The following is a 27857-nucleotide window of genomic DNA, read 5'->3' as shown; positions in this document are numbered from 1 at the left end:
GCCTCTGCAGCCTTCCTCGACATCCGCCGAGTTACTACGCAAACGGGATAAACCCGTGAGTCCATGGGCAGGGCCTCAATGCTGACAGGCTGAATTGTCAATCTCACGGCTGGGAACACAATTCCCCTCGCGAGGTCATTACCGAGTAAGACTTCCACGCCTTTCATCGGTAATTCGGGCCTCACCCCGATCGTGACTAGTCCAGAGACCAAGTTGCTTTGTAGGTGTATCTGGTGCAAAAGGACTGCCTCAGTCTCTCCCCCAATACCTCTGACCCTGACCTCCCCAGTCTGGGTCTCTGAACTAAACTCTAACACACTCTTCAATATCAATGACTGGCACGCTCCCGTGTCTCTCCAGATCCGCACTGGAACTGGGTTTAACCCCTCCTTGTCCGACAGCAATCTGGCCGAGATAAACCTCTCGCACCCTTCCTGAACTTTGGCAGACCTTTCCTCTCCTAGCAGTTTGTTTACCAGCTCAATACAGCCAGTCAAAATCGCCGTTTTTCCTTTTCCCGTCTCCTTCTTTGGGGCAAAGCACCTGGACGCAAAGTGTCCGACTTTCCCACAATTATAACAGATGACCCCAGGAGACTTCCTACCAAACTGCTCCCGGTCTACCTTATCCTTCTCACTAGTCCCCGGCTTACTTACTGACTTTTCTGGCGGACTCTCCCCGCCGTCCTGACTACCCTTCTGGTAGCCCTTACTCGGGGCAAACTTCATTTTATGCGTCAGCGCATACTCATCCGCTAACTTAGCAGTTGCGGCTAATGTGGCTGCCTCTTTCTCATCTAGGTAGGGTCTCATACCCTCAGGGACACAACCTTTAAACTGCTCAATCAGGATCAGCTGTAGCAGTCTGTCATAATCCCCCTCTACCCCCTTCGAGGCGCACCAATGCTCACAATATGTCTGCATCTCACGGGCAAACTCTAAATACGTGTGGTCCCACTGCTTCCTCGCATTCCGGAACCTCTGCCAGTGTGCCTCCGGGACCAACTCATAAATCCTGAGGATGGCCCCTTTCACCACATCATACCTCTGGGCATCTTCCGCGGACAAAGCTGGGTAAGCTTGTTGGGCTTTCCCTTTTAGTACACTCTGAAGCAAAACAGCCCACTTAACCCTCAGCCAGTCCTGACTTGTAGCAACTTCTTCGAAATGGAGAAGGTACCGATCCACGTCGGTATCGTCAAATGGGGGAACCAGCCTAACCTCCTGGGTCGCCCGGAACCCTCTACCTTGGTTCGGCATGGGCCCCTGCTCTGCCACCATCTTTAACTTCTCCAGCTCAAATTCCCTTTCCCTCTGCCTCTCTTCTCGCTCCAACTGTCTGTTCCTCTCTTCTCATTCTAACTGCCTGTCCCTCTCTTCTCATTCTAACTGCCTCTCTTTCTCCTGCCATTCTAACTGCTTCTCTCTCTCTTCGTGTTCTAGCTGCCGTACCCGGAACTCGTGCTTGAGTCTCAGTTTTTCAAGCTGCACCTGTACCGTGTCTCCAGCAGGTTTTTCAATAGACACCACCTCCAGCTCCCCTTGGGGAAACACACCTTTAGATACATAGTGCTCTACGATAGCTCTGTGCATCTCCTCTCTCCACATTGTCGACTTCCCCTTAACAAGATTCAACCGTTTTGCCACAGCTGCCAATTCCGCTTTCCTGGCATCCTCTAATGCCTCCAAGGTCGGTGCCTTTAGAAATTCCTCAATCTCCATTTCTGCTGTTAGTCTTTTCTTTCTTTCGGGAATTTTGACCCAATCAATTTACTCCGTCCCAAATTTAGCATTTGAAATCCCGGACGAGAACCCCACTTATGTTACGGGCGGAAACACACCAGGTTCCCGCTGATCGTACCTTTCCACCCTGTACGTCTATGGCTTGGTCCCACGACCAGCCCTCCAAAAACCACCACCAACTTGGGGGAGGCGCACCGCTTCCAGGGTCTCGTTACCTCGTGGTGTCCTGTGTGTCCTGCCTTAGCGAACCTGTCCCTTTTTATCCCCCTGCTGGGATATCGCCTGTCCATCACACTTCAAACAGTTCAGGGTTCAAAAAGGAGCCGATCTTGACAGTTCTCAGACCGGTGTCTCCTTCCGTTAAACTCTCTCGTCTCTTCATTAACATTTCCAAATGCTGCTCCATTGTCTTCCTTATCTCTCTTTCTCCTGAAGACAGGTGGCAGATCAACTGCTGATCCCACTGGTGCCAGCACAGGACAGTTAACATCTTAATCTATGTGTACTTTTTGTAACCCTCTTTCGTCACACCCCTCACCTTTAAGGATTTTTACCGGGGTAAAAATTACAAACATGAATACATTATTAGATACACACAAATATACATCTTCATCAGCTATTTGGTTAATACAGAGAATTTTAATTTGTCAGCACCTGACAGACAGTCAGCAATCACATTTTCTGTTCCTTTTATATGTGTTATTTTAATAACCCTTTAAACCAGGCTCCAACTTAGCAAACTTCATAGTGGCCAAAAACACTGATGAATTGTGATTAGTGTAACCTCTCATTGGGTTTCGTCCCGGACCACGATAACAAGGGTCATCCCATCCCGACTTAGTTTTCTTTCGCAAGGGCTTAGTAGGAGGGGAAGGGGTAGTAACCGCAAAGTTATTGCAAAACTTCCTACAGTACCCCACTATCTCCAAGAGCCTTCTGAGGGCCCTCTTGTCTGTCGGGGTTGGGATGTCAGAGATAGCCCGCACCTTAGCTTGCATCACTGCCAGCTGCCCCTGTGTTACCATAATTCCCAGATAAGTGACCTTCGTGTGGCCAAACTCATTTTTTCCCAAGGTTCACCATCAAGCTGGCTTCAGACAGCTGTATTATATCGCAAATATACACTTCTGTGTTCGTTAGCCCTTTCGTCACTGAATTACTCATTCTATAGAGCTGTTGCTCACTAGGCTGACCTAGCGTGACAAACACCACCCAACGTCCCAGTTCTTTGCATCGCCTCGGGACAATCAAACACACGTGTGCGAGCCGTTTAATTAATTCTCCTAAAGGGTCGCTTTGTTCAGGGATTAAGGGAGAGACCTTATCAGCAGAGCTGGCCAAAACAATAGCCTTCTCCCATCTGGTCGATACCATACTCATCTTTTCAAAATATTTTTTTTTCCTTATCAGGGGGACCCTAGCTTCACTGATTTCCGCGCTAACACCGACTAGGTTCGTTAGCATATCAAAAGCCTGTGACCGTCTCAGTTCGCGTCTGCCATAATCAATAACATCCTTCCTCCTGTGTAGTCAGTAAACCTCTTTCATGATTCCAACTGTTTCCTTCAGCACCTCAAAATGTCCACCGAGGGGTACCTTGTGGGCCGGGTTAAAAATCTCATCCCCAGAAATTTTTGGCACCATCCCCCATTCCTCATCTGCGGTACTTGGTCTCCCTTCCTTCCTTAGCACCTCCCCCTTCACACCATAGCCTACTGGCTCTCTTCCTAACTCTGTTTCACAGCGAGCTGTTTCCTCGTCTCGCTCCTGTGCCTGTATAAAGTCCTTCTTTTCTAATGATAAATCTCCCTTAATTTCCCCACTTCCTCCTGTTTCATTACACTCCTTCTTTTCACTTTCTACCCCCTCCTTGTACAAGACTGACAGAAACGTCTCAGCTAACTTTATATCAGCCTATGCAGCCTTCCTCGACATCCGCCGAGTTACTACGCAAACGGGATAAACCCGTGAGTCCATGGGCGGGGCCTCAATGCTGACAGGCTGAATTGTCAATCTCACGGCTGGGAACACAATTCCCCTCGCGAGGTCATTACCGAGTAAGACTTCCACGCCTTTCATCGGTAATTCGGGCCTCACCCCGATCGTGACTAGTCCAGAGACCAAGTTGCTTTGTAGGTGTATCTGGTGCAAAAGGACTGCCTCAGTCTCTCCCCCAATACCTCTGACCCTGACCTCCCCAGTCTGGGTCTCTGAACTAAACTCTAACACACTCTTCAATATCAATGACTGGCACGCTCCCCTGTCTCTCCAGATCCGCACTGGAACTGGGTTTAACCCCTCCTTGTCCGACAGCAATCTGGCCGAGATAAACCTCTCGCACCCTTCCTGAACTTTGGCAGACCTTTCCTCTCCTAGCAGTTTGTTTACCAGCTCAATACAGCCAGTCAAAATCGCCGTTTTTCCTTTTCCCATCTCCTTCTTTGGGGCAAAGCACCTGGACGCAAAGTGTCCGACTTTCCCACAATTATAACAGATGACCCCAGGAGACTTCCTACCAAACTGCTCCCGGTCTACCTTATCCTTCTCACTAGTCCCCGGCTTACTTACTGACTTTTCTGGCGGACTCTCCCCGCCGTCCTGACTACCCTTCTGGTAGCCCTTACTCGGGGCAAACTTCATTTTATGCGTCAGCGCATACTCATCCGCTAACTTAGCAGTTGCGGCTAATGTGGCTGCCTCTTTCTCATCTAGGTAGGGTCTCATACCCTCAGGGACACAACCTTTAAACTGCTCAATCAGGATCAGCTGTAGCAGTCTGTCATAATCCCCCTCTACCCCCTTCGAGGCGCACCAACGCTCACAATATGTCTGCATCTCACGGGCAAACTCTAAATACGTGTGGTCCCACTGCTTCCTCGCATTCCGGAACCTCTGCCAGTGTGCCTCCGGGACCAACTCATAAATCCTGAGGATGGCCCCTTTCACCACATCATACCTCTGGGCATCTTCCGCGGACAAAGCTGGGTAAGCTTGTTGGGCTTTCCCTTTTAGTACACTCTGAAGCAAAACAGCCCACTTAACCCTCAGCCAGTCCTGACTTGTAGCAACTTCTTCGAAATGGAGAAGGTACCGATCCACGTCGGTATCGTCAAATGGGGGAACCAGCCTAACCTCCTGGGTCGCCCGGAACCCTCCACCTTGGTTCGGCATGGGCCCCTGCTCTGCCATCATCTTTAACTTCTCCAGCTCAAATTCCCTTTCCCTCTGCCTCTCTTCTCGCTCCAACTGTCTGTTCCTCTCTTCTCATTCTAACTGCCTGTCCCTCTCTTCTCATTCTAACTGCCTCTCTTTCTCCTGCCATTCTAACTGCTTCTCTCTCTCTTCGTGTTCTAGCTGCCGTACCCGGAACTCGTGCTTGAGTCTCAGTTTTTCAAGCTGCACCTGTACCGTGTCTCCAGCAGGTTTTTCAATAGACACCACCTCCAGCTCCCCTTGGGGAAACACACCTTTAGATACATAGTGCTCTACGATAGCTCTGTGCATCTCCTCTCTCCACATTGTCGACTTCCCCTTAACAAGATTCAACCGTTTTGCCACAGCTGCCAATTCCGCTTTCCTGGCATCCTCTAATGCCTCCAAGGTCGGTGCCTTTAGAAATTCCTCAATCTCCATTTCTGCTGTTAGTCTTTTCTTTCTTTCGGGAATTTTGACCCAATCAATTTACTCCGTCCCAAATTTAGCATTTGAAATCCCGGACGAGAACCCCACTTATGTTACGGGCGGAAACACACCAGGTTCCCGCTGATCGTACCTTTCCACCCTGTACGTCTATGGCTTGGTCCCACGACCAGCCCTCCAAAAACCACCACCAACTTGGGGGAGGCGCACCGCTTCCAGGGTCTCGTTACCTCGTGGTGTCCTGTGTGTCCTGCCTTAGCGAACCTGTCCCTTTTTATCCCCCTGCTGGGATATCGCCTGTCCATCACACTTCAAACAGTTCAGGGTTCAAAAAGGAGCCGATCTTGACAGTTCTCAGACCGGTGTCTCCTTCCGTTAAACTCTCTCATCTCTTCATTAACATTTCCAAATGCTGCTCCATTGTCTTCCTCATCTCTCTTTCTCCTGAAGACAGGTGGCAGATCAACTGCTGATCCCACTGGTGCCAGCACAGTTAACATCTTAATCTATGTGTATTTTTTGTAACCCTCTTTCGTCACAGAACAAATGAGGTCCTTATGGAGTACAAGAAATGCAAGAGAACACTTAAGAAAGAAATTAGGAGGATGAAAAGAAGGCAGGAGGTTGTCCTAGCAGACAAGGTGAAAGAGAATCCCAAGAGATTCAATAAATAAGTTTCAAGCAAAAGGATTGCAAGGGATAATGTGTTCCCTTGGACCCTGCGGGAGACAAGTGCTGAGATTGCAGGGGCCCTAACAGAGAGGTTTAAACTGTGTGGTACAACAAAAGGATCTGGGAATACAACTCCATCATTCATTGATAGTGGTGGCACAGGTAGATAGGGTCATAAAGAAAGCTGTTGGTACATTGACTTTCATAAATCAAAGTATTGAGTACAGGATATGGGATCTTATGTTAAAGTTGTACAAGATGGTTAGTGAGGCATAATTTGGAGTATTGGGTGTAGTTTTGGTCACCTACCTACAGGAAAGTTGTAAATAAGGTTGAAAGGGTACAGAGAAAACTTACAAGGATATTGCCAAGACTGAAGGACCTGAGTTATAGGATTGAACAGGTTAGGGCTTTATTCCTTGGAATATAGAGGATTGAGGGGAGATTTGATAGAGGTACACAAAATTACAAGGGGTATAGATAGGGTCAATGCAAGCTGAGGTTGGGTGGAACTACAACTACAGGTCATGGGTTAACGGTGAATAGTGAAAAGTGTAAGGGGAACACGAGGGGAATCTTCCTCACTTGTGAGCAGGTGGAACAAGCTGCCAGCACAAGTGGTGCACGCAAGCTCGATTTCAATGTTTAAGAGATGTTTGTATAGGTATATGGATGGCAGGAGTAGAGAGGGCTACGGTCTGGTTGCAGATTGACAGGACCAGGCAATTGAAATGGCTCAGCGTGAACTATATGGGGTGAAGGGCCCATTTTTGTACTGTACTTTTGTATGACTCTTTTACTCAACTATTTTTCCAAATACAAGTTAATTTTTGTTTGTTACCCAGTAAGCAACACTATTTATATTCCTGCCCAGACTGATACAACCAAAGTGCATACTCTTGAGATATTCACATGTGAAACAAAACTAATTATTTCAAATTATGAAGAATATTCACTCCCTGGCCTGTTAGCACTTCTTACTGTACAATAATAGGCATCAACTGGAATGTGCCTGTACTCAGATGACTTAATTTTTTGAATCAAACATGTTTTAACCCAAAAAATTTTTCTAGAAAAATTCCCTAGAAGACAATTTTGTATATTAGTCACTTATGAGGGTACATTTGGAAATTAACAAAAAATCAGTTTTAATATCCTTTGATATAAAATTCAATGCCTAACTTTAATTCAATAACTAAAGCCTACAAAACAAAAGGTAGATAGGTTACAAAGTAACATTAAAAAAATACTGCGACAAGTAACAGGATGGTAAGTGAAGAAACCATATTTCAATGCATTGTTCAATGTTGAGGGGTAACGACAAGAAGTGGCAAAATATTTGCCATTAACATAAGTATCTGAATTTGCAGTAGTTACATTATCAAAATAGTAATTCTAATAAAAAATCATTCCAATTAGGTAGAAATCAATATTTCAAAAAACTAGATAACATGCCAGTAGATCAGATATTCCAATGATAAGGCAGCCTGGTGAATAGATTTCTGAATCATTCCTTGATCTAGTTGTATCTGCACACATGAAAAGTGGTTAACTCCTGATACCAGGGTGACAGGCAAGGGACATAGAGGTAATTATCTCTAGACAAAAACTAACATTTAACTTTAACAGATTTCTTCAGACAGTTATAATCAGACTTTTTTTTCTCCCCACTTTTATGTTGAAATTGTCATAATCTGATTTGTGAAACAAAGTTGGATTTTGTGATGTCATATGAACTTGTTAACATACATAAGGACCAAAATATATTACCAGGCCCAACAGAAAAATGGAGTCATACACTGCATTAACTACAATGAGTTCAAAATAGTTATTCAGAAATCTTCAATGTTTCTCAATAAATCTAATACACAAGATATTGTAAAAGAAATGCATGTTAAATTATACAAATTTATTTTGTTGTAATGTTGAAAGGTAATAATTGAACAGACAAAACCAGAATGGAGAAGCAGTTCTACATGAGCTTTAGTTTCTGGAATCTATTTAATGAACATTGCAGCATTGAAGACAGTGCAAGCTCTTCCATTATCAAGATTAGAAAATATTCTTGATTCAAAGCTTGGCCTACACATATGGAACCAATGTTAATTTGCAAAGTGCATCAGAATTTCACATCTCCATCAGGCCAACTTGGAAAGATCCATCAATGTCCCAGATAGTGCATGACTAGCTACTGCAACATTGTTATAACCATATAATCTAAATGGTAAAAGGGAGATCACAGTCCATCAAGTCCTTTTTACACTAAGTGGCTACAGAATTACACTACATAATTCTGTGAATTGTGAATTTTTTCCCAGATTTTCAATCTGTGATCCTTTTGGAGACAATAACCAATTGCCATTTCTGTGTTCCGCACCCTGTCTAGGAACCTTAATCTGTCATGAGCTGCCTGTATCCAACGTCCCTTCCGAGCTTCACGCAAAGCGAAGGACCACGCCACCATTGTGTGAACTTCAACAACAGGAGAAAATCTCAGCTGGAAGAGAAAATAATCAAAATATTAAAACTTTAAAATAACTGAAGCTTTTGGTTCACAAACAAATTGCCACGCTGTTCTACAGGCAGGCAGTGTTGGAACATGAATGGGGCATTCAACCCTTCAAGTCTATTTTGTACTCCATTGATCTTGCATCAGCAGCTTATTGCAGAAGATATTTGACCATTTCAGAAAATCTCAAACTATGCTTAAAAGTTTCTTTTCCAATAGCCCCTTCCCTTCCTTCCAGTTCTAATTCAAACAAATCTTGGAAATTAAAATGATACCAGAGCAGGCTGATTTGCATAGCAGGCACACAGGTGAGGATGAATAAAGATCTCCCGATCACTATCTAAGTGCCTATACCATAAGCATACTCGTTGCTCAAAGTACAACCAAGGATAATCAAGGACATGACCCACCCGCCAACACACTTTTCGTCCCTCTTCCCTCCGGGAGAAGGCTCAGGAGCTTGAAGACTCATACGGCCAGATTTGGGAACAGCTTCTTTCCAACTGTGATAAGACTGCTGAACGGATCCTGACCCGGATCTGGGCCAAACCCTCCAAATATTCGGACCTGCCTCTTGGTTTTTTTGCACTACCTTACTTTCTATTTTTCTATTTTCTATTTATGATTTATAATTTAAATGTTTAATATTTACTATTTTTAATATTTATAATCTAGGGAGTGTGAAGCACACAATGAAATATCGCTGTGATGATTGTACATTCTAGTACCAATTCTTTGGTGACAATAAAGTATAAAGTATACAGCAGAGACAGGAACATACTCCAACAATTCAACAGATCAACCGGCAAGCCAGTATAAATCCTTCAGAATATGTACAGACGAACAAAAGAAAATAGAATTAACATATTCAAAGCAACACACACAAAATACAAGAGGAACTCAGCAAGTCAGGCAGAATCTATGAAAATGAAAAAACAGTTGACATTTTGGGTGAAGACCCTTCTTCAGGACTGAAGGAAGGGAGAAGACAACACCAGAATAAAAAGGTGGGGGGGGGGGTGGGGGGAGGAGGCTAGTTGGAAAGCAATAGGTGAAGCTGGGTGGGTGGGAAAGGTCAAGGGCTGGAGAAGAAGGAATCTGATAGAACAGAGTAGACCATAGGAGAAATTAAGAAGGGGACCCAGGGTAAAGTGAATAGAGATAAAAGGTCAGATTGGGGAACAGAGGGTGGGGGTAATTTTTTTTTTTTTTTTTTTTTTTAAAAACCAGGGGAAATTAATATTCATGCCATCAGGTTGGAGTTCCTCAGATGGAACATAATGTGTTGCTTCTCCACCCTGAGGCCATGGACTAGTATATTCAGCTGGACTTCTCACACGTTAAGGGTCTTAACTATTAATCATTCTTCTGCTTCCAACAGATGCTACTCAATCTATTGAGTTCCTCCAGTAGCTTTTTTTTTATTATTAAAAATTGTTCCAGATTCTTGCATCTGCAGTTTCATTTGTAAACCTATTCACCTTGTTGGTTGATGAACTCCTTCACAATGCAACTAAATGCTCAATGTTACTACACTGTTGAATGAATTTACATCAATAATGTCACATCCGTGGCAATCAGGTGTATACATTTTGTATTTCAGGCAAGCTTCTGATCATTGCATCTGTTTAAAATACTTTACCTTGATACATAAAGTTCATTTTCCATCTAAACTTCAACCAATGCAAATCCAGAAAATATTCTTTCTTTGCTAACCTGTCAGCCATGGCCATAGGCCTCCAACAATACCTTGTATTTAACTATGCATGGAAACATTGCAGAATGAAGCTTTGGTTTTGAACTGCGGATGATAGCCCAGTTTATTAAGAAAAACTAATAACCAACTTATTACAGCTAAAAGATGACTAAGCAGCAAACATCATACTTACAAAATATCATGTAGACATTTATCATGTTATGCTTCATAGTACTTAATACAGTTAAGATGTCCTTTATTAGGAAAGTACACAATAACCATTAACATTAAGGTCTGAATGAGCAGTTAATCATTGGTCAGATTACTATGGATACTCCCAATTTATTTTAAGTGCAATATGCAATTCCTCACTGATGCAAGCGAACAATAACAGTGACACTGAGCAAACAACAGTACTTAGAAAGAGAATTACGAACAAGTACAAACAGTTTTAGTATGTCAACATGGATGCTTGATTAAATAATTGTAAATTTGGAAATAATTCATAAAGTAAAAAAGCTGTTTCAGGTTAAAAACTTGAACCTTCTAGTAAATGATACACTTAGAGGACAAAATTAGGCTTGGGTATAATGTGTTGTGATATGGTGAAAGCCATTCTTGAATGTTGCATCAACTGCCTTTAGTTACAATGGCAGCAGCGGTTCTACTATTGCAAATGCAAACATGATGCCATGCTTCATTTATTCATCTGGGTGACCTTTGCATTGGAAGAGTAAGTTCAAAGAACCAACCTATACTGAGGGAAGCAAACTTGAATGAAGTATTTTGAATATATTACCAAAGAACATAAGGAACAGAATCAAACACAGATTATGTGTCTCATTGACATAAGTCTTGGCCAAAACATTGACTGTTTATTCCCCTCCATTGATGCTGCCTGATCTGAGTTCCACCATCATTTTGTGTATCTCTCTCATTTAGACTGCTTGCTATGCCATTAACCTCAACGGTTTAATTCTATAGCCCTCTATTCCCTGAGAGCCACAAGTCCTTGCACCTTCTGGACATTTACAAAGTCTGAAGCTTTCCTACCATTACATCTATGGTTGCCTGACCTGTCACAGTGACAGTCACTTTCTACAAACCAAACTAAAACACTACCCAAGGTAAGGGACATCACAGTACTCTGGATCAAAACATCCATATTCTGAAATTTGCCTCAAAAAATCTGAATCAAGCCTCCTTGAGTGACAAACATTTACAGCAAATGTACTGGCTAAACAAATGCCATCTCACCCAGTTGCTCCCCCACCCTCATGATCTGACAAACCATACAGAGACTATCTCTCACTATCACATTCCTGTGATTTCCATTATTTTAATCACTTGTTACTCTTTAATGAATTAATTTAATACATTATAATCAAAAATATTCCTGACAAGCCATCAACTATTCAGTACTGCAACCTAGCAAATGTCAGCACATGCTAAACCCCCTAGCCTTCTGCATGAAGCTTTCACATTACCACATTCTGCTTTTCCTACTTTATCATGCAATCCATTCAAATTATAATTTATAGTTAGACTCTGCCCCTTAATTTTAACCATTTAAACTCTTACTATTTTCATACTCCCAAGCTATACCATTTCTATATTATTCTCCATAACTTCCACTTTTTAGCTTCCATTATCTTCTAAAATAATGGGCTATTTCTACTTGTTAGAATGGTAACCGTTAACTTTGCTGGCTTTAGTTCAGACTCAAGTCCCACATGAACTGGAGGACAAAAAGCATTCTTATCAAAAATCTCTTTTTCCCGCAGTGCTCTTATTTTAAGAAGCAGAAAACATAATCCAAAGACAGTGCTCTCCACTCCATCTACTTTCTCCCTGTTCCCTATCTACACTTTCTGCTGTGACTTCCCTTAAGTGGTACAAGAATTGATTAAGTGACATGCAAAAGTTTGGGCACCCCGGTCCAAATTTCTGTTACCATGAATAGTTAAGTGAGTAGAAGATGAACTGATCTCCAAAAGTCATAAAGTTAAAGATGAAACATTCTTCAACAAGATTAGTGTATTATTTTTGTTTTGTACAATTTTAGAATGAAAAAAAAAGGAAAGGAGCACCATGCAAAAGTTTGGGCACCCCAAGAGATTTGAGCTCTCGTAACTTTTACGAAGGTCTCAGACCTTAAGTAGCTTGTTAGGGCTATGGCTTGTTCATAATCATTAGGAAAGGCAAGGTGATGCAAATTTCAAAGCTTTATAAATACCCTGACTCCTCAAACCTTGTCCCAACAATCAGCAGCCATGGGCTCCTCTAAGCAGCTGCCTAGCACTCTGAAAATTAAAATAAATGATGCCCACAAATCAGGAGAAGGCCAAGAAGATAGCAAAGCATTTTCAGGTACTCATTTCCTCAGTTCATAATGTAATTAAGAAATGGCAGTTAACAGGAATGGTGGAGGTCAAGTTGAGGTCTGGAAGACCAAGAAAACTTCAAGAGAGCTGCTCGTAGTATTGCTAGAAAGGCAATTCAAAACGCCCGTTTGACTGCAAAAGACCTTCAGGAAGATTTAGCAGACTCTGGAGTGGTGGTGCACTGTTCGACTGTGCAGCGACACCTGCACAAATATGAATTTCATGTCATCAGAAGAAAACCTTTCCTGCATTGTCACCACAAAATTCAGTGTTAGAAGTTTGCAAAGGAACATCTAAACAAGCCTGATGCATTTTGGAAACAAGTGCTGTGGACTGATGAAGTTAAAATAGAACTTTTTGGTCACAATGAACAAAGGTATGTTTGGAGAAAAAAGGGTGCAGAGTTTCATGAAAAGAACACCTCTCCAGCTGTTCATGCATTGGGCTTGTGTTGCAGCCAGTGACACAGGGAACATTTCACTGGTAGAGAGAAGAATGAATTCAATTAAATACCAGCAAATTCTGGAAGCAAACGTCACACCATTTGTAAAAAAGCTAAAGGTGAAAAGAGGATGGCTTCTACAACAGGCTAATGATCCCAAACACACCTCAAAATCCACAATGGACCACCTCAAGAGGCACAAACTGAAGGTTTTGCCATGGCCCTCACAGTCCCCCGACCTAAACATCATTGAAAATCTGTGGGTAGACCTCCAAAGAGCAGTGCATGCAAGAAGGCCCAAGAATCTCACAGAACTAGAAACCTTTTGCAAGGAAGAATGGACAAAAATCCCCCAAACAAGAATTGAAAGACTGGCTACAGAAAGCGTTTACAAGATGTGATACTTGCTAAAGAGGGTGTTACTAAGTACTGACCATGCAGGGTGCCCAAACTTTTGCTTTGGGCCTTTTTCCTTTTTTGTTATTTTGAAACTGTAAAAGATGGAAATAAAAAAGTAATCTTGCTTAAAATATTAAAGAAATGTGTTATCTTTAACTTTATGCCTTTTGGAAATCAGATCATCTTTTACTCACTTAGCTATTCACAGTAACAGAAATTTTGACCAGAGGTGCCCAAACTTTTGCATGCTACTGTATTAAGCTGACCAGACTTGCTTTACATCTCCTTAAACAGAAGCATTTCAGTGGATTACACACCAGTCATTGGCATTTCAATTAAAACAATGGAAGCCTTGCTAAATGAGAAAATGCAAAAACAAACCAAATAGATAACTTATTCCAAAACAGATAGTTTTGCTTTGTTAGCATTCTAGACATGACAGTAGTGGATGATATTACCAAATTTTTAGAAGTCAGATTGAAAGTGTCAGAAATAAATTAAAACATGGAAAGATTGAATGGTTGGTGAACTGAAATATTAACTGCTTCTGTCTCTACAAACATTGCCTAAATTCCTCAGGTTCAGCATTTTCACTGGGATTATGATATTTTTATAGAAATAAAAGATAATACCAAAGATGAAGTATAAATATTTGATATGGGCATACCTTTTTACTGGTTGGTTTACCCATGACTTTGCCTTTTTCGAGTTTAGTGCATTTCGATGACTTTCTCCACACATGTAATTTGACATTTTCCCCAGCACCAAGTTTGCAAAAGTGTTGGAAATGCCTCTGTGGTAAAATTGGTTTCTGTGCAAATGATACATTTACTTTAGCTGTGCTGACTTTCCTCTTCACATTCTTTTCTAAACACTGTTCCTTTAAATCTTCAGCAACTCTTCTTGTGGAAGAACTAGTAAGTTGTGCAGAAAAATTCCATGGATTGTAGATGTCTGTTGTAAAGAAAGATTTCCAAAGGATTTCATTCTGTTCCTCATCACTAAGTGATTCGTAACTATTGCACTGAGTAGATGACTCTTCAGAGTCATCCCATTCATCATCATCAGTCGAACTGCAATCTTCATCATCCACTTCATTCTTCTGTTCTCTCATAATAAGTTTTGTAAATGCACTTTGATTGACAGGGTACCCAACAACCACACATTTGCCATCAGTCATACAGTTACCATCATCTCTGAAGTATTCTTGGTTGAACTTATTATTCAGATAAGGTTGACAATAGTCCTCCTCAGTACTGGGCTGCAAATTTTTTTCTGATTTAAATGGAAACATGGAGATTATTGTTTGGTCAGTTAAATTAAATTCATTTAAGGTCAATTGAGAATTAATTTCTTTGGCAGTCTTTACGAATCTGCACTGCAGGCTACGGGCATCATTGGTACCAAATGCTCTTCCAAACCCATTCAGTAATCTTTTGTCACATTTTTTGACTTCAACCACTTGTTCATTACTTGGTGGCCCCTTGTCTATAGGCTTGAGATGTGATGATCTGGACAGCCGAAGAACTGCAAAATATCAAATCCAAGATGAAATTGGCTATGATGACATAATCACAAACATGCCAAATATTAATAACTTATCTATATAAATGATTAGGCTGAAGACAGACAAACCATCCCAGACCCCTTCAGTTTCACGTTTCTAAAAGACAGAGAAGGAGGTGTACCATTATGATTCAACTGAAGTCTTGGTCCAATAAGAATCAAATACACATTCACACACACCCCAGCTCCTTCATGTTTCTGTAATACATCAAATGGTCATTGTATACACCTATATATTCCAATCTTTCAGATCTGCAAATGAATGCTAAGTGATAAACACAAGAGATTTGGCAGATGCTGGAAATCCAGAGCAACCAGCATTTTGTGTGTGTTGCCCACAGAGTACTTACAAAATTGGACAGTCAGTATGGCAGCAACCATCAAGCTTGTTTCAAGACCTTCCCTGATATTATTATAACTCAATGGTTAAAAACAAAAGCTCCCTTCCCTTTCTTGCAATGCCCTTCCTGCCAATGTCCCTAAAAAGCATCATCTTGCTGTCAAGCAAATTTAATGGGGAAAAACTAGTGAGTAGAATTAACAGTAATCCCAAATTAGACTTGAAGACAGAACTAACTTAATGTCATTGTTACAATTTACATTCACCAAAATGAGGGTGCTATACATTTATGCATAAATCCTAAATCCCCCTACATAGATCTGTCTTTCCAAATTCATCACAATCCAATTATTTCATAAAATCTAAGGCACGAAATCCACAAAAACTGCAAGCAACACTATTTATCTCAAATATGGCTGTCATACTAAGAAAGAAACTTCGTAACAATGTATGGCAGTATTTTCTCTAACGTGCATCCAACCTGATGGCATAAGCATTGATTTTTTGAAATTCTGGTAACCACCTCTGTCCTTCAAATTTCCTCATTCCTGCTTTCCCCTCTGACCTGATCTCCTTACCTACTCATCACCTCCCTCTGGTGCTGCACCTCCTTCCCTTTCTCCCATAGTTCTTTATCCTCTCCTATCAGATTCGCCCTTCCACATCCCTTTATCTCTTTCAGCATCAACTTCTCAGCTCTACTTCACCCCCCCCCCCCGCCGTTTCATCCATCACCTACCACCTTGTACCTCTTCCTCCCATCTTCTCACGTACCCCGTGACGGGGATAAAGAAACCAGCAGAAATAGAAACCACTTTGGGGTCCAGTATTGCTATAAACTACTAATATTAGTGGAGGAGGGGAGACATAGACAACTCCCCACCAGTCAATCCCCTCTCCTACGTTGGAATAGCAATTTGGATCAATCCGCCTGATTGATCCTCCAAAGCCCACTTTCTCTGTGGGCATAACAATGCTCATTCAGTGTCCGGATCATGTGTCCTGAGGTCTGTATCATCTGACCTCCCATTTATTTCTGTGCTGAGCATCACCTGTCAGTCAAAGAGTCCCTCCCTCCCTTGTCTGCGAAGAAATGCACAAGCAGGCAGTAAGTCCTTGAAAGTAACATCAATAATGTGCTGAAAATCATAACATCGCGTGTCCATTAAATAACACTGCCTTCGGTCACCATAGCAACCTTCGAGCTGCTCGGTGCTGTCTCCAACTCCAAACTCAGTAAAAATCCAAAGTTTCTTCCAATGCCTTAAAGTGACAGTCCAACCGTCAATCTTCGTCTCTCTCTCTCCCTCTCTTCAAAAGCAACAAAGCGGTGGTAAATAACTCTCTCTCTTTTCCAAACAAACCATCAATAATGAATGTCTCTCTCCGTCTCTCTTCAAACAGTTAATAGGGGGCACTCCTGGATCCCCTCACACTCTGGCTTCTCTTCTTTCCAGTCCTGGTGAAGGGTCTCAGCCAGAAACGTCAAGCATTTACTCTTTCATCCGTCGATGCTGCCTGGCCTGCTGAGTTCCTCCAGCATCTGCAGACTTCCTCGTGTTTATGACTTCATAACAAGCATGTGTTTTAACAATGCTGGCTCAGATTACGAAAGCACTGACCTGTAAGGACCCGTTCAGAAAGACGGATAGCTAAGGTTTACCATAGGCAGCCAATCCTTTTCTGGTGATCTGAACCAGTAAGTGTTAAAACACACACACAACACGGGACCGAAACATGACCAACACTGTTGTTGCAGAACATAGGAGAGATCACGAACAACACTCCCATCAATTATAACGTTCTGCGCACCAAGAGTCTTGGTTTAGAATTCCAAAGGGAACGAAATGCATCACAAACCCATTCGACGGAGGCAAACTGTTTTTTCAGCCCCGCGTCCCCTGCTCATCAGGGGTTTCGCTTACCTGAGTGGAGCTTAATCAACAGCGCAAGAAAGATCCTGAACTGGGTCAGCAAAATCAGCCCACAGTGCCACAGGATGGACAGAGAGCAACTAACCCTGGCGAAAAGGGTGGTTGAGTGTTGATTGTGAATGTACTTGACGGGAACCATGTCACTGAAACAGCCTTGTAGCCGAGCCACGACACCAAAGGAAGACCAGTTTAACACCAACACAACCTTGCCTTTATCTTCTGATAACTTGAACAATATTTGGTGCTCCCAAAGCCCGAACACTACCAATGGACAACGAATCGAGATGGCAATGCTTCTCTTCTGTAATCAGAAAGATCCCCTCTACAGAGGGAAATCACGTAGAAACATATGCTATATCATCAGGCACCACAGTTTCCATAACGTCACACGGGAAATTCCGACCAGAGCACGGGGGAAGCCTCAAATCACCCCAAATGAGTCACCAATACGATTACCACTTGTTTTGAATGAACCCACCCAACATACTTCTCCAGCAGTTGCTATTAATTAATTAATTAGTTTTTGTTCTTAGTATCGTTTATGAACTTGCCAGTCCGATTTTCAAAATATAATTTCGCAGAATGATTCAACCAGGCAGTTACTTGGGGTTATAAAGCATTAGTGTAAGATAAGCAAATATTTGCGGTCTTTATGGGACAAAAACTAGGAATTATAATAGTTAATTTGGCACTATCAAATTGTTGCCCAATCCTTCGATTTCAATTGGATTAATTGTGGTAACGTAACGACTGTTTCTGGAAGCAAATCCATAATTATAGCATGACGTCATGAACTGCGTCGAAAGCGCGGGGATGACAAAACTTGCAAAATAATTATCTTCGCACACAGTAGACGGAAAAACAGCTGAAATCATGGAAATAACAATTCCTCAAAACAATACTCCCACTTCGATATCCCTCCGGCAGTGCACATCAATTCCGTTCCTGTGAATTTCTGCCATTAAGGTCTGAATTCCAATTCAAGCTATCCAAGTTTCTAAACGCTGCTATTAACGATAACGTCTTCAGGTACTTTGGTTCGGAGCTATGACAGTTCCTCCGTAAAATTTAGTTGTCGACCTCTTCAGACCACGCCTAAAAATTTATCTGCACGGGCTTTCTGTCACTGACCCAGTTTCTCCGAATGCCTGAAGTGTTCAATTTTACCTGGTAAAATGGAAAGAAGCAGGAACCTTTTTGTACGTCGATAAGCTATTGGAAGACGAAATAAGTCAGTTCTCTGCTAGGAAAGGCAAATAAAGAAATTCAGCGTGATATGTATGAGAATAACTATTGCTGGAATCAACGCGGCAAGATTCTGGTGATATCTATACTGAGTTGGATTTTTTTTAAAGTTTTTTTAAATCCTGCATATAGCAGTATTTCATAGGATTCCGTGGATTGGCCATTTAGAATCAGAATAGGCTTGCCTAAAGAGAGGGTAGTAGTCGACGGAACTTAATTCTGGTCGGAGATCTTGACTAATGGTGTTCCACAGGGAGCCATGTTGGGACCTCAGCTCTGTGATATATGTAGGTGACCTGAATGCGTATGTGAATCGGTAAGTTAATGAATTTGAAGATGCGGACTATGTGGATAGCATGGAAGACTGCTAAAGAACAGTGGTATATAGATCAGATAGGGAGGGAAAATTGTCAGATGTGGAGTTGAACCCAACCGAATGAAAAAATGTTGCATTTGTGGGCATCAGATGTAAACGTAAAAAGCAAAGGATGTCAGCATTCAAGTCCATGGCTCCCTGAAAGTAGTCACAAGCTGACAGGATGGTAAGAGCAGATGGTACGCTTGCCTCAAGAAATGGAGTTCAAGAGTCAGGAAATAACGTGCAGCATTGTAAACTGCAGCTAGGCCACATGGAATTATTACAGACAGTTCAGATTGTCCTTCCACTAGGCAAAGTCATCTTAAACAGTGGTGGGGGCTTTTTGTTGTAATATTAGCAGGCCTTTTGAGCCACACCATCTAGCAATTGCCAGTTTAATCCTAGCCTAATCACAGGACAATTTACAATGACAATTAACCTAACCAGTAGGTCTAAAGACCATGGGAGGAAACTGCAATACCCAGAAAAAAAAACCCAAGCATTCTACAAGCAGAACATATAGAAACATAGAAAACCCACAGCACAATACAGGCCCTTTCTCCCACAAAGTTGTGCCGAACATGTCCCTACCTTAGAAATTACTCGGCTTACCCATAGCCCTCTATTTTCCTGAGCTCCATGTACCTATCCAAAAGTCTCCTAAAAGACCCTATTGTATCCGCCTCCACCGCCGTTGCTGGCAGCCCATTCCACACACTCACCACTCTGAGTAAAAATACTTATCCCTGACATCTCCTCTGTACCTACTCCCCAGCACCGTAAACCTGTGTCCTCTTGTGGCAACCATTTCAGCCCTGGGAAAAAGCCTCTGACTATCCACACGATCAATGCCTCTCATTATCTTATACACCTCCATCAGGTCACCTCTCATCCTCTGTTGCTCCAAGGAGAAATGGTCACATTCACTCAACCTTTTTTCTTTTTGGGAGCATACCTTATGAGAATGGGTTGAGTGAAGTTGAAGTCATTTTGTTATTTTTGTATCTTTCAAAATTTGCCTTCCAATCTGCACCTCAGTGTCTCTGTTACTGTTGTGGGGGTAGAAATGGGTCAATAGAATACTCCCAATAGAGTGATTGCTCCCTTCCTGTTTATTACTTCCACCCACACTGACTCAGCACACGATGCCTCCAAGTACTCCCTTTTGCAGTTGTGAATATTACCCGATTAACAATACCACTCCCCCACACCTCTTTTATCTCCCTTCCTGCCCTTTTTGTAGCATCCAAACCCCTGATCAACCAGCAGCTATTCCTGCCTTTGTGATAGCCAAATCTCTGTAATGGTCACATCATAATTCCACAAATTCACCCATGCTCTGAGTTTTCTGCACGATCAATGCCTCTCATCCTCTGTCGCTCCAAGGAAAAAAGGCTGATTTCACTCAACCTGTTTTCATAAGGTATGCTCCCCAATCCAGGCAACATCCTTGTAAAGCTCCTCTGCACCCTTTCTATGGTTTCCACATCCTTCCCGTAGTGAGGTGAGACTTCCTGCAGAACTGAGCATAGTATTCCAAGTGGGATCTGACTAGGGTCCTATATAGCTGCAACATTACCTCTCAGCTCATAAATTCCACAATTGAAGGTCAATACACCATATGCCTTCTTAACCAGGGTCAACCTCCGCAGCTGCTTTGGAGTCAGACCCCAAGATCCCTCCAATCCTCTACACTGCCAAGAGTCTATTAATACTATATTCTGCCATCATATTTGACCTACTGAAATGAACCACTTCACACTTACCTGGGTTGAATTCCATCTGCCACTTCTCAGCCCAGTTTTGCATCTTATCAATGTCCCACTGTAACCTCTGACAGCCCTCCACACCTCCAACCTTTGTGTCATCAGCAAACTTATTAACCCATCCCTCCACTTCCTCATCCAGGTTATTTATACAAATCACAGAGAGTAAGAGACCAAGAAGATCCCTGAGGCACACCACTGGTCACCGACCTCTGTGCAGAATATGACCCGCCTACAACCACTTTTTGCCTTCTGTGGACAAGCCAGTTCTGGATCAACAAAGCAATGTCCCCTTGGATCCTATGCCTCCTTACTTTCTCAATAAACTGCTTTTTTTTTAAATTAATGACCTGGATGTCAGGGTAGAAGGGTGGGTTGGCAAGTTTGCAGACAACACAAAGGTTGGTGGTGTTGTAGATAGTGTAGAGGATTGTCAAAGATTGCAGAGACATCGATAGGATGCAGAAGTGGGCTGAGAAGTGGCAGATGGAGTTCAACCCTGAGAAGTGTGAGGTGGTACACTTTGGAAGGACAAACTCCAAGGCAGAGTACAAAGTAAATGGCAGGATACTTCGTAGTGTGGAGGAGCAGAGGGCTCTGGGGGTACATGTCCACAGATCCCTAAAAGTTGCCTCACAGGTGGATAGGGTAGTTAAGAAAGCTTATGGGATATTAGCTTTCATAAGTCGAGGGATAGAGTTTAAGAGTCGCGATGTAATGATGCAGCTCTATAAAACTCCAGTTAGGCCACACTTGGAGTACTGTGTCCAGTTCTGGTCGCCTCACTATAGGAAGGATGTGGAAGCATTGGAAAGGGTACAGAGATTTACCAGGACGCTGCCTGGTTTAGAGAGTATGCATTATGATCAGAGATTAGGGGAGCTAGAGCTTTACTCTTTGGAGAGGAGGAGGATGAGAGGAGACATGATAGAGGTGTACAAGATAGTAAGAGGAATAGATAGAGTGGATAGCCAGCACCTCTTCCCCAGGGCACAACTGTTCAATACAAGAGGGCACGGCTTTAAGGTAATGGGTGGGAAGTTCAAGGGGGATATTAGAGGAAGGTTTTTTTACTCAGGGTGGTTGGTGCGTGGAATGCACAGCCCGAGTCAGTGGTGCAGGCAGATACACTAGTGAAGTTTAAGAGACTACTAGACAGGTAGATGGAGGAATTTAAGGTGGAGGCTTATATGGGAGGCAGGGTTTGAGTGTCAGCACATTGTGGGCAAAAGGGCCTGTACTGTGCTGTACTATTCTATGTTCTATGGGGTACCTATCAAATGCCTTGCTGAAATCCAAATACACTATATCTACTGCCCTTTCTTCAACAATGTGTTTAGTCACATCCTGAAAAAATTCAATCAGGCTCGTAAGGCGCGACCTGCCTTTGACAAAGCTATGCTGACTATTCCTAATCATATTATGCCTCTCCAAATGTTCATAAATCCTGCCTCTCAGGATCTTCATCAACTTATCAACCACTGAAGTAAGACTCATTGCTCTGATTTCCTGGGCTATCACTACTCCCTTTTCTGAATAAGGAAACAACATCTGCAAACCTCCAATCCTCTGGAACCTCTCCCCTCCCCATTGATAATGCAAAGACCACCACCAGATGCTCAGCAATCTCCTCCCTTGCCTCCCACAGTAGCCTGGGGTACATCTCATCTGGTCCCGGTCACTTATCCAACTTGATGTTTTCCAAAAGTTCCAGCACATCCTCCTTAATATCTACGTGCTCTAACTGCAAGTCATCACTACAATCACTAAGATCCTTTTGCATAGTGAATACTGAAGTATTCATTAAGTACCTCTGCCATTTCCTCCAGTTCCATACACACTTTCCCAACTGTCACACTTGATAGGTCATATTCTTTCACATCTTATCCTCTTGTGCTTCAGTCCTTCCAGAGAACATTGGGTCAACAGGGACAGTAATTGGAAGGATATGGTTATTATGCAGATTAATTCAGTATTTTAAAAATAATAGTTCAGCATAACTTTGAGCGAAAGGACCTATACTCGTGTTGTACTGGTCAATATTGTGTTCTGGATAGGAATAAGCTATCAATCTGAAAGTGCAACCTCAGATTGAAAATGGAAAGTACACATTTAGAAGACTTTGGTAAGTTCTGAAAAGATACTGTTTTGTAGCATCCAGTTGTGATGCAAACCCCCAATTGTTTTGCCTATAAATAGCATTTTAATTCTCTCCTCCATTTACAAGTGCAGGTAGACCATCCTTGGGCTCACATTTCTCATGCCATTCATTCATTACTACCCATCTTTTCAAATTCTTTGGTACAGTACTTTAAACTACAATCTGTCTATAAACAATTGTAAATAGAAGGAAGAATTGAACCAAATATTCATTTGTCTTTTCAAAGTGAAGACAATGCTACTGTCACATTTGAACCAACTACTACATTTTAATAAAGGGCAATGTTCATTTACATAGTAGCCTGGCTAACTGCAGCACATTGTAACTGCTAAATCTAACTACCTGCACTTTAAAAGTACTGCACTTAATAATGGTTTTGCACTGTATTGCTGCTGCAAAATAGATTTCACAGCCAGTGATGTTCCTGATTCTGCTTCTAATCCTACCAAAGCAGTTTTTCAAGCCTTTATTTTAGGGTGTTTTTCCAGAATATAGTTTGCAAACAAGTATTTCAGAACAGCCAGCTGAAAGAACTAAGTCCATGCATTAAGAATTCAGGGCAAGTCATGTTCAACGAATCTGTAGGATTTTAAAAAAACTTGATTTATTTAGGATGTGACACAAAGATAAATATTGTTTTAAAAGCAGCTGAACAATCAGCAGACAGTGAAGCACATCTACAAAGAATAACATCTCCAACACAATGTTTGCTCAAATGAATAGCCTTGTTAACTAGTTTAGGTCAGGGTAGGCCACTTTTATAATAGATGGAACTAAGTGAACATTTCCATGACAGGACAACAGATCCAATCAAGGATACGTCAATAAATCCTTTTAATGTCTTTGCGAATTATAATCTTAAATGGGAGTCAGGTTAAAACCCATATGGATATTAAGTTTGCAAATACAAGAGGATAAGGAATCATCCTCACAGGAAGATTTGTCCCAGACTTGCAATCCTTGGTAGCAAGTTTTAACCAGTACAAAGAAACTTGTAACAACACTGCTTGGCCATACATCTATTATGCATTTTAATAGTGTAATACCAAGGCTTCCATCTCAATCAAAACTCAAGACATGTTAGTTAGCATGACAAATTGATTTATTTTTTCTGAGATCCATTCAGTCAATGAAGAGAGTCCTTAGGCTACAAGTGCTGAAGCAGTAGAGGATTCACTGCAGAGAGAAAACAAAGAGTTTATTGTATCAAAAAGCAGTGGATTGAAGTTCCTACTCAATCACATTTCTAAAGGATTCAGGCAGAATTCAAAGAAATAGGTAAACAGCCAGAAGAACTGGCTCGCAAGTCACAAAAGATAGTGGCCATGGTGAAAGACTTGTGTAAAGGATGCCACTCACCCAAACTAACAGAATATTCAATGCCCAGCTGTAGGAATGCAAATGCACACTAATTGCAACTACTCCTCCTTCCAATAGCAATTAATTTGGCTATATTTAAATTTTCTGTGCCCACTAATTCAAAAGTTTGTCACTTGCAAGTTAAAAATTGCTTTGGACATGTCAAAACTGCACCTTTCCATTAAGCAGCTAGAAAATAAACTTCACCTTCAGTTAAGAAATACAGAATTCCATGTTTCAACTCCCAAAAGTATAACACCACAGTAGCCTAGTGGTTAGAGTAATGCTGCTACAATTCTGCCATTTGTACATTTTCCATGCCCACATGCGTTTTCTTAGCTTGCTCCACACTCCTCCAACAGTGGTCAATTGATAACATGGGCATAATTGGACCGCACAGGCTCATTGGGCTGGAAGGGCCCATTACTGTGCTGAATCTCTAAATAAAGTAGCATCAGCTCACTCAGACATCCAAGGAAGGGTTTGCCATCATGCAGGAAAATACCATTCTGGTAGAAACTGCGAATGATTAGACAAAATCATCATTGTGAGCAGCTCCACTTAATGCACTTACAACAGATTTGGAAGGGAAAATGCCATGATATCCTGCAAGTTGATACTCACTACTTCCAGTTGGGTGGAAGCACCCTCTTGGACTTGTAATACCGGGCCAGTCTGTGGATTCTGCTCTCAATAAGAATCAAACGGAACTTGGCATCTTTATCCTACAACAAAACAAAAATACTCTTAGGAACAATTTATCAGAGATGAGCAGAAACAACTAGCTGCACCAGCCACAGATGCAATATAGTCAATATAGAGCTCACTCAGACATCCAAGGAAGGATTTGCCAACACAAGGAGGAAACCCCCTTTCTGGAGGAAACTGCGAATGGTGGATAAAACATTCATCATTGTGAGCAAAACCCATGCAAATCTTCAGAATCATGAAAAGTGCTCTCTAATATCAATTTCAGATACTCCAACAACTATAAATCCAGAATTTAAAGCTCTTATCTCCCAAAGTCATGTCAAACCACTCAAGCAGATTGTGCAATAAAAATGTCAGGAGCACGTACAATGGTCCGAGACTGAGAAGTCAAAAATTAAATGTGCACTGCCAAAGTTTTACACAAACCACTAAAGGCAGCTTAGATTTCAATTTCATATGTGCAAAAAATTTATTAGAGCTTATAAATTTATTAAAACTGAGACATTTCAACATGCCTCACCTGAAGACCAACTAACAAGCATGGTTTGAAATTACAGAAATTGAAATTTCAATAAACCTAAAAATGAACACCACCAATGTCAAGGATTCTAGCATGAATGAATCTCCCATTGTAAATATACTAATTCTAAAGAAAATTTATTGCAAAATTCTTACCTTCCTGTTCCTCTCCAAATGCTTGCGCACAGCCACAGCAGTCTTGATCAAATGGTACAAATCTTCTGGAAGGTCAGGAGCCAGGCCTTTGGACTTGAGGATCCTGAGGATTTTGTTCCCAGTAACAAAACGCACCTGGGCAACACCATGGGAATCCCTCAAGATCACACCTGAAAAGTATTTACACAGTACTTTAAGTCTATGCCCACACTAACCTAAAACTCAAATCCAGCAATCTTTGATTACTAAGCACATTAAATTGGGGGGAGAAAAACAGCACAATCAAGTTCAGTGCTCCACAATATTTTCAAAGCCATGGGAATTACAACCACTTCACAGCTCCAATCAGGTGCGCCACTGTGACTTACCAGGTTTCCCCAGGAACACATCTCAAACCCATCCTATTGACTGGTGGGTTGATTGCCTGCCTGCCATAAATTACCCCTCATGTAGGTGGGCCACAGAAAAAACAATTGATGGGCAAGTGAATTCACAGGGAAGATGGGATTGCTCTGAGACCAACAGCCCACATACCCTCAACTGGCCAAACATCCTGATACAGTAAGGAACAACTTCAATGCTCACTCAGACATCCAAGGAAGGTCAAACCAACACATGGACCAGTCCTTTCTGGGGGAAACTGCGAATGGTTGGAAGAACAATCATCACAGTGAGCAGCTAATCAAAAGTTAGATTAGCCCAATAAGCCCCAGTGAAATGAAATACAACAAACTTCACAATTGAGCATATTTACCTGTCAGCTCTCCAACTCTTAAAGGCATTTGTCATATTAAGCCACTGCACTGAAAAATCAAACAACTTCTAGAAACTGCACTTACCAATCTGTGATGGGGTCAACCCCTTCTTTGCCAGCTTGTAAATCTGTTCTTTTACGTCATCAGATGTGAGCTTTAGCCACTAAAAAAATAAAGAAAAACATTACAATACTGCAACAGGCTTCAGTTAAAGACAGTTGAGTATAACACCATCTGGGCACATGGAGATTGAGAACTCTGAACCAACCTCCACTGAGTAAAAGGAGCAAAGGCATCTGATTGTATCATAGAGCTCCAGTTACAACAGTTGATACTGACACGGCCACTACCTCTATAGGTTCACGACTTGCACCGTAACTCAGGACAAGTGGAGTGTTCATGCATTCAAAGCCGGGGGGGGGGGGGGGGGGGGAGAGAGAGAAGGACTGCTCTTCTGAGCAATGTTGACGGGCATCTTTTCACAAACGCTGTTTTGACCCGACTGAGTCCTTTCTACTTTGTGTCACTACCCCACCACCTTCAGATTCCAGCATCTGAAATTATCCAAGCGACATCAATTTCAACACTAAAACAAGTCTATTAAAAGGAACAAGAAACAGAGATGCAGTCAACATGCTCATGGACGATCTCTTTCCTGCTCTAACCTGTGATTGCTATTACCCAAAATGCAAACGTAACTTTCACAGAAATTAGCGGCTTACAGAATGGAGAAAATACTGCAGCGAAAATAGCTCGTTTGGGACACTAAAGAAAAGGCGTGAAATTAGTTGGGCGCTTTTATTTTAGTCTGGTCCTACCTTGAACAATCAAGGCCACTAAACAAGAAAATCCTTTCACTCACCGTGGGCACACTTCGTCTGTAAGGTAGAGCCGACTGGGACAAGCCCTTGCTGTGGAAAACACGTTGAGCATAATTAGCACAAGTGATTTACATGCAATTAGATTTTCTACGTATTATTAACTTTCATCAAGGGGGAGCTTGCAGCAAAGCCAAGAAACACGCCGACACCCAGGCAGCGGCTCCAGCGCTTGCAGTAGCGGGCCAAGAAGGCCTCGTGTTGGGGGGAGGGGCGCGGAAAAACACCCCAAGAGTAGGCCCAGGCCGGGGTCCTACACCAAGACAGCGATGTTTGCTCTGCAAGGCCTTGCTGAGTGCAGGCGGCACTAGGCCGCTGCCTGACGCACAGAGCGAGGGCTGATCTATCCACCAGGCCCCGAAACTCCGCCATTACCGCGCGGGCCAGGCCTGAGGGAGGGAAAGAAGGGAGATGCCGGTGCAGTCCCCTGTGGCGACGGGAAAGCTTGGGTTTCAGGAAGGGGTGCCGCTGGCCTAGGTGGGAGCACCGGCACGGCTGCCTGCCCACTGGCGACTCCCCGCCACTTACCCGGGAGCGTGCATGCGACCCATGGCGGCGGCGGCGGCAGCAAGGAAAAGGAACGCTACCGCCGCGCATGCGCCAGTTATGGGCGAGCGCCCGGAAGA

General features: G+C 42.5%; 2 protein-coding genes and 3 non-coding genes across 5 annotated transcripts; all 5 read right to left on the bottom strand.

The window, feature by feature from the left end:
- Positions 1-7947: 7947 nt before the first annotated feature.
- LOC140205532 (uncharacterized) lies at positions 7948-18126 on the bottom strand. Its single transcript, XM_072273151.1, has 3 exons — positions 17315-18126; positions 14151-15010; positions 7948-8550 (listed from the first exon to the last, which is right to left on the bottom strand). The coding sequence occupies exons 1-3, from the start codon at positions 17460-17462 to the stop codon at positions 8332-8334; spliced, it is 1227 nt and encodes a 408-aa protein (XP_072129252.1). The 5' UTR covers positions 17463-18126; the 3' UTR covers positions 7948-8331.
- A 5309-nt stretch (positions 18127-23435) lies between these two features.
- Positions 23436-27848, bottom strand: rps13 (ribosomal protein S13). The gene is made up of 6 exons (XM_072272477.1): positions 27760-27848; positions 27216-27264; positions 26438-26516; positions 25599-25768; positions 24837-24937; positions 23436-24029 (listed from the first exon to the last, which is right to left on the bottom strand). The coding sequence occupies exons 1-6, from the start codon at positions 27780-27782 to the stop codon at positions 23996-23998; spliced, it is 456 nt and encodes a 151-aa protein (XP_072128578.1). The 5' UTR covers positions 27783-27848; the 3' UTR covers positions 23436-23995.
- LOC140205627 (small nucleolar RNA SNORD14) lies at positions 24672-24763 on the bottom strand. The gene has a single exon (XR_011887895.1). It is a non-coding gene; the product is annotated as a small nucleolar RNA SNORD14 (small nucleolar RNA).
- On the bottom strand, positions 25036-25131 carry LOC140205624 (small nucleolar RNA SNORD14). Its single transcript, XR_011887892.1, has one exon. It is a non-coding gene; the product is annotated as a small nucleolar RNA SNORD14 (small nucleolar RNA).
- Positions 26180-26272, bottom strand: LOC140205626 (small nucleolar RNA SNORD14). The gene has a single exon (XR_011887894.1). It is a non-coding gene; the product is annotated as a small nucleolar RNA SNORD14 (small nucleolar RNA).
- Positions 27849-27857: the final 9 nt, after the last annotated feature.

Source organism: Mobula birostris, chromosome 11, assembly GCF_030028105.1.
Source record: "Mobula birostris isolate sMobBir1 chromosome 11, sMobBir1.hap1, whole genome shotgun sequence".
Classification (NCBI taxonomy): domain Eukaryota; kingdom Metazoa; phylum Chordata; class Chondrichthyes; order Myliobatiformes; family Myliobatidae; genus Mobula; species Mobula birostris.
This window is presented reverse-complemented; position numbering and strand designations above follow the sequence as displayed.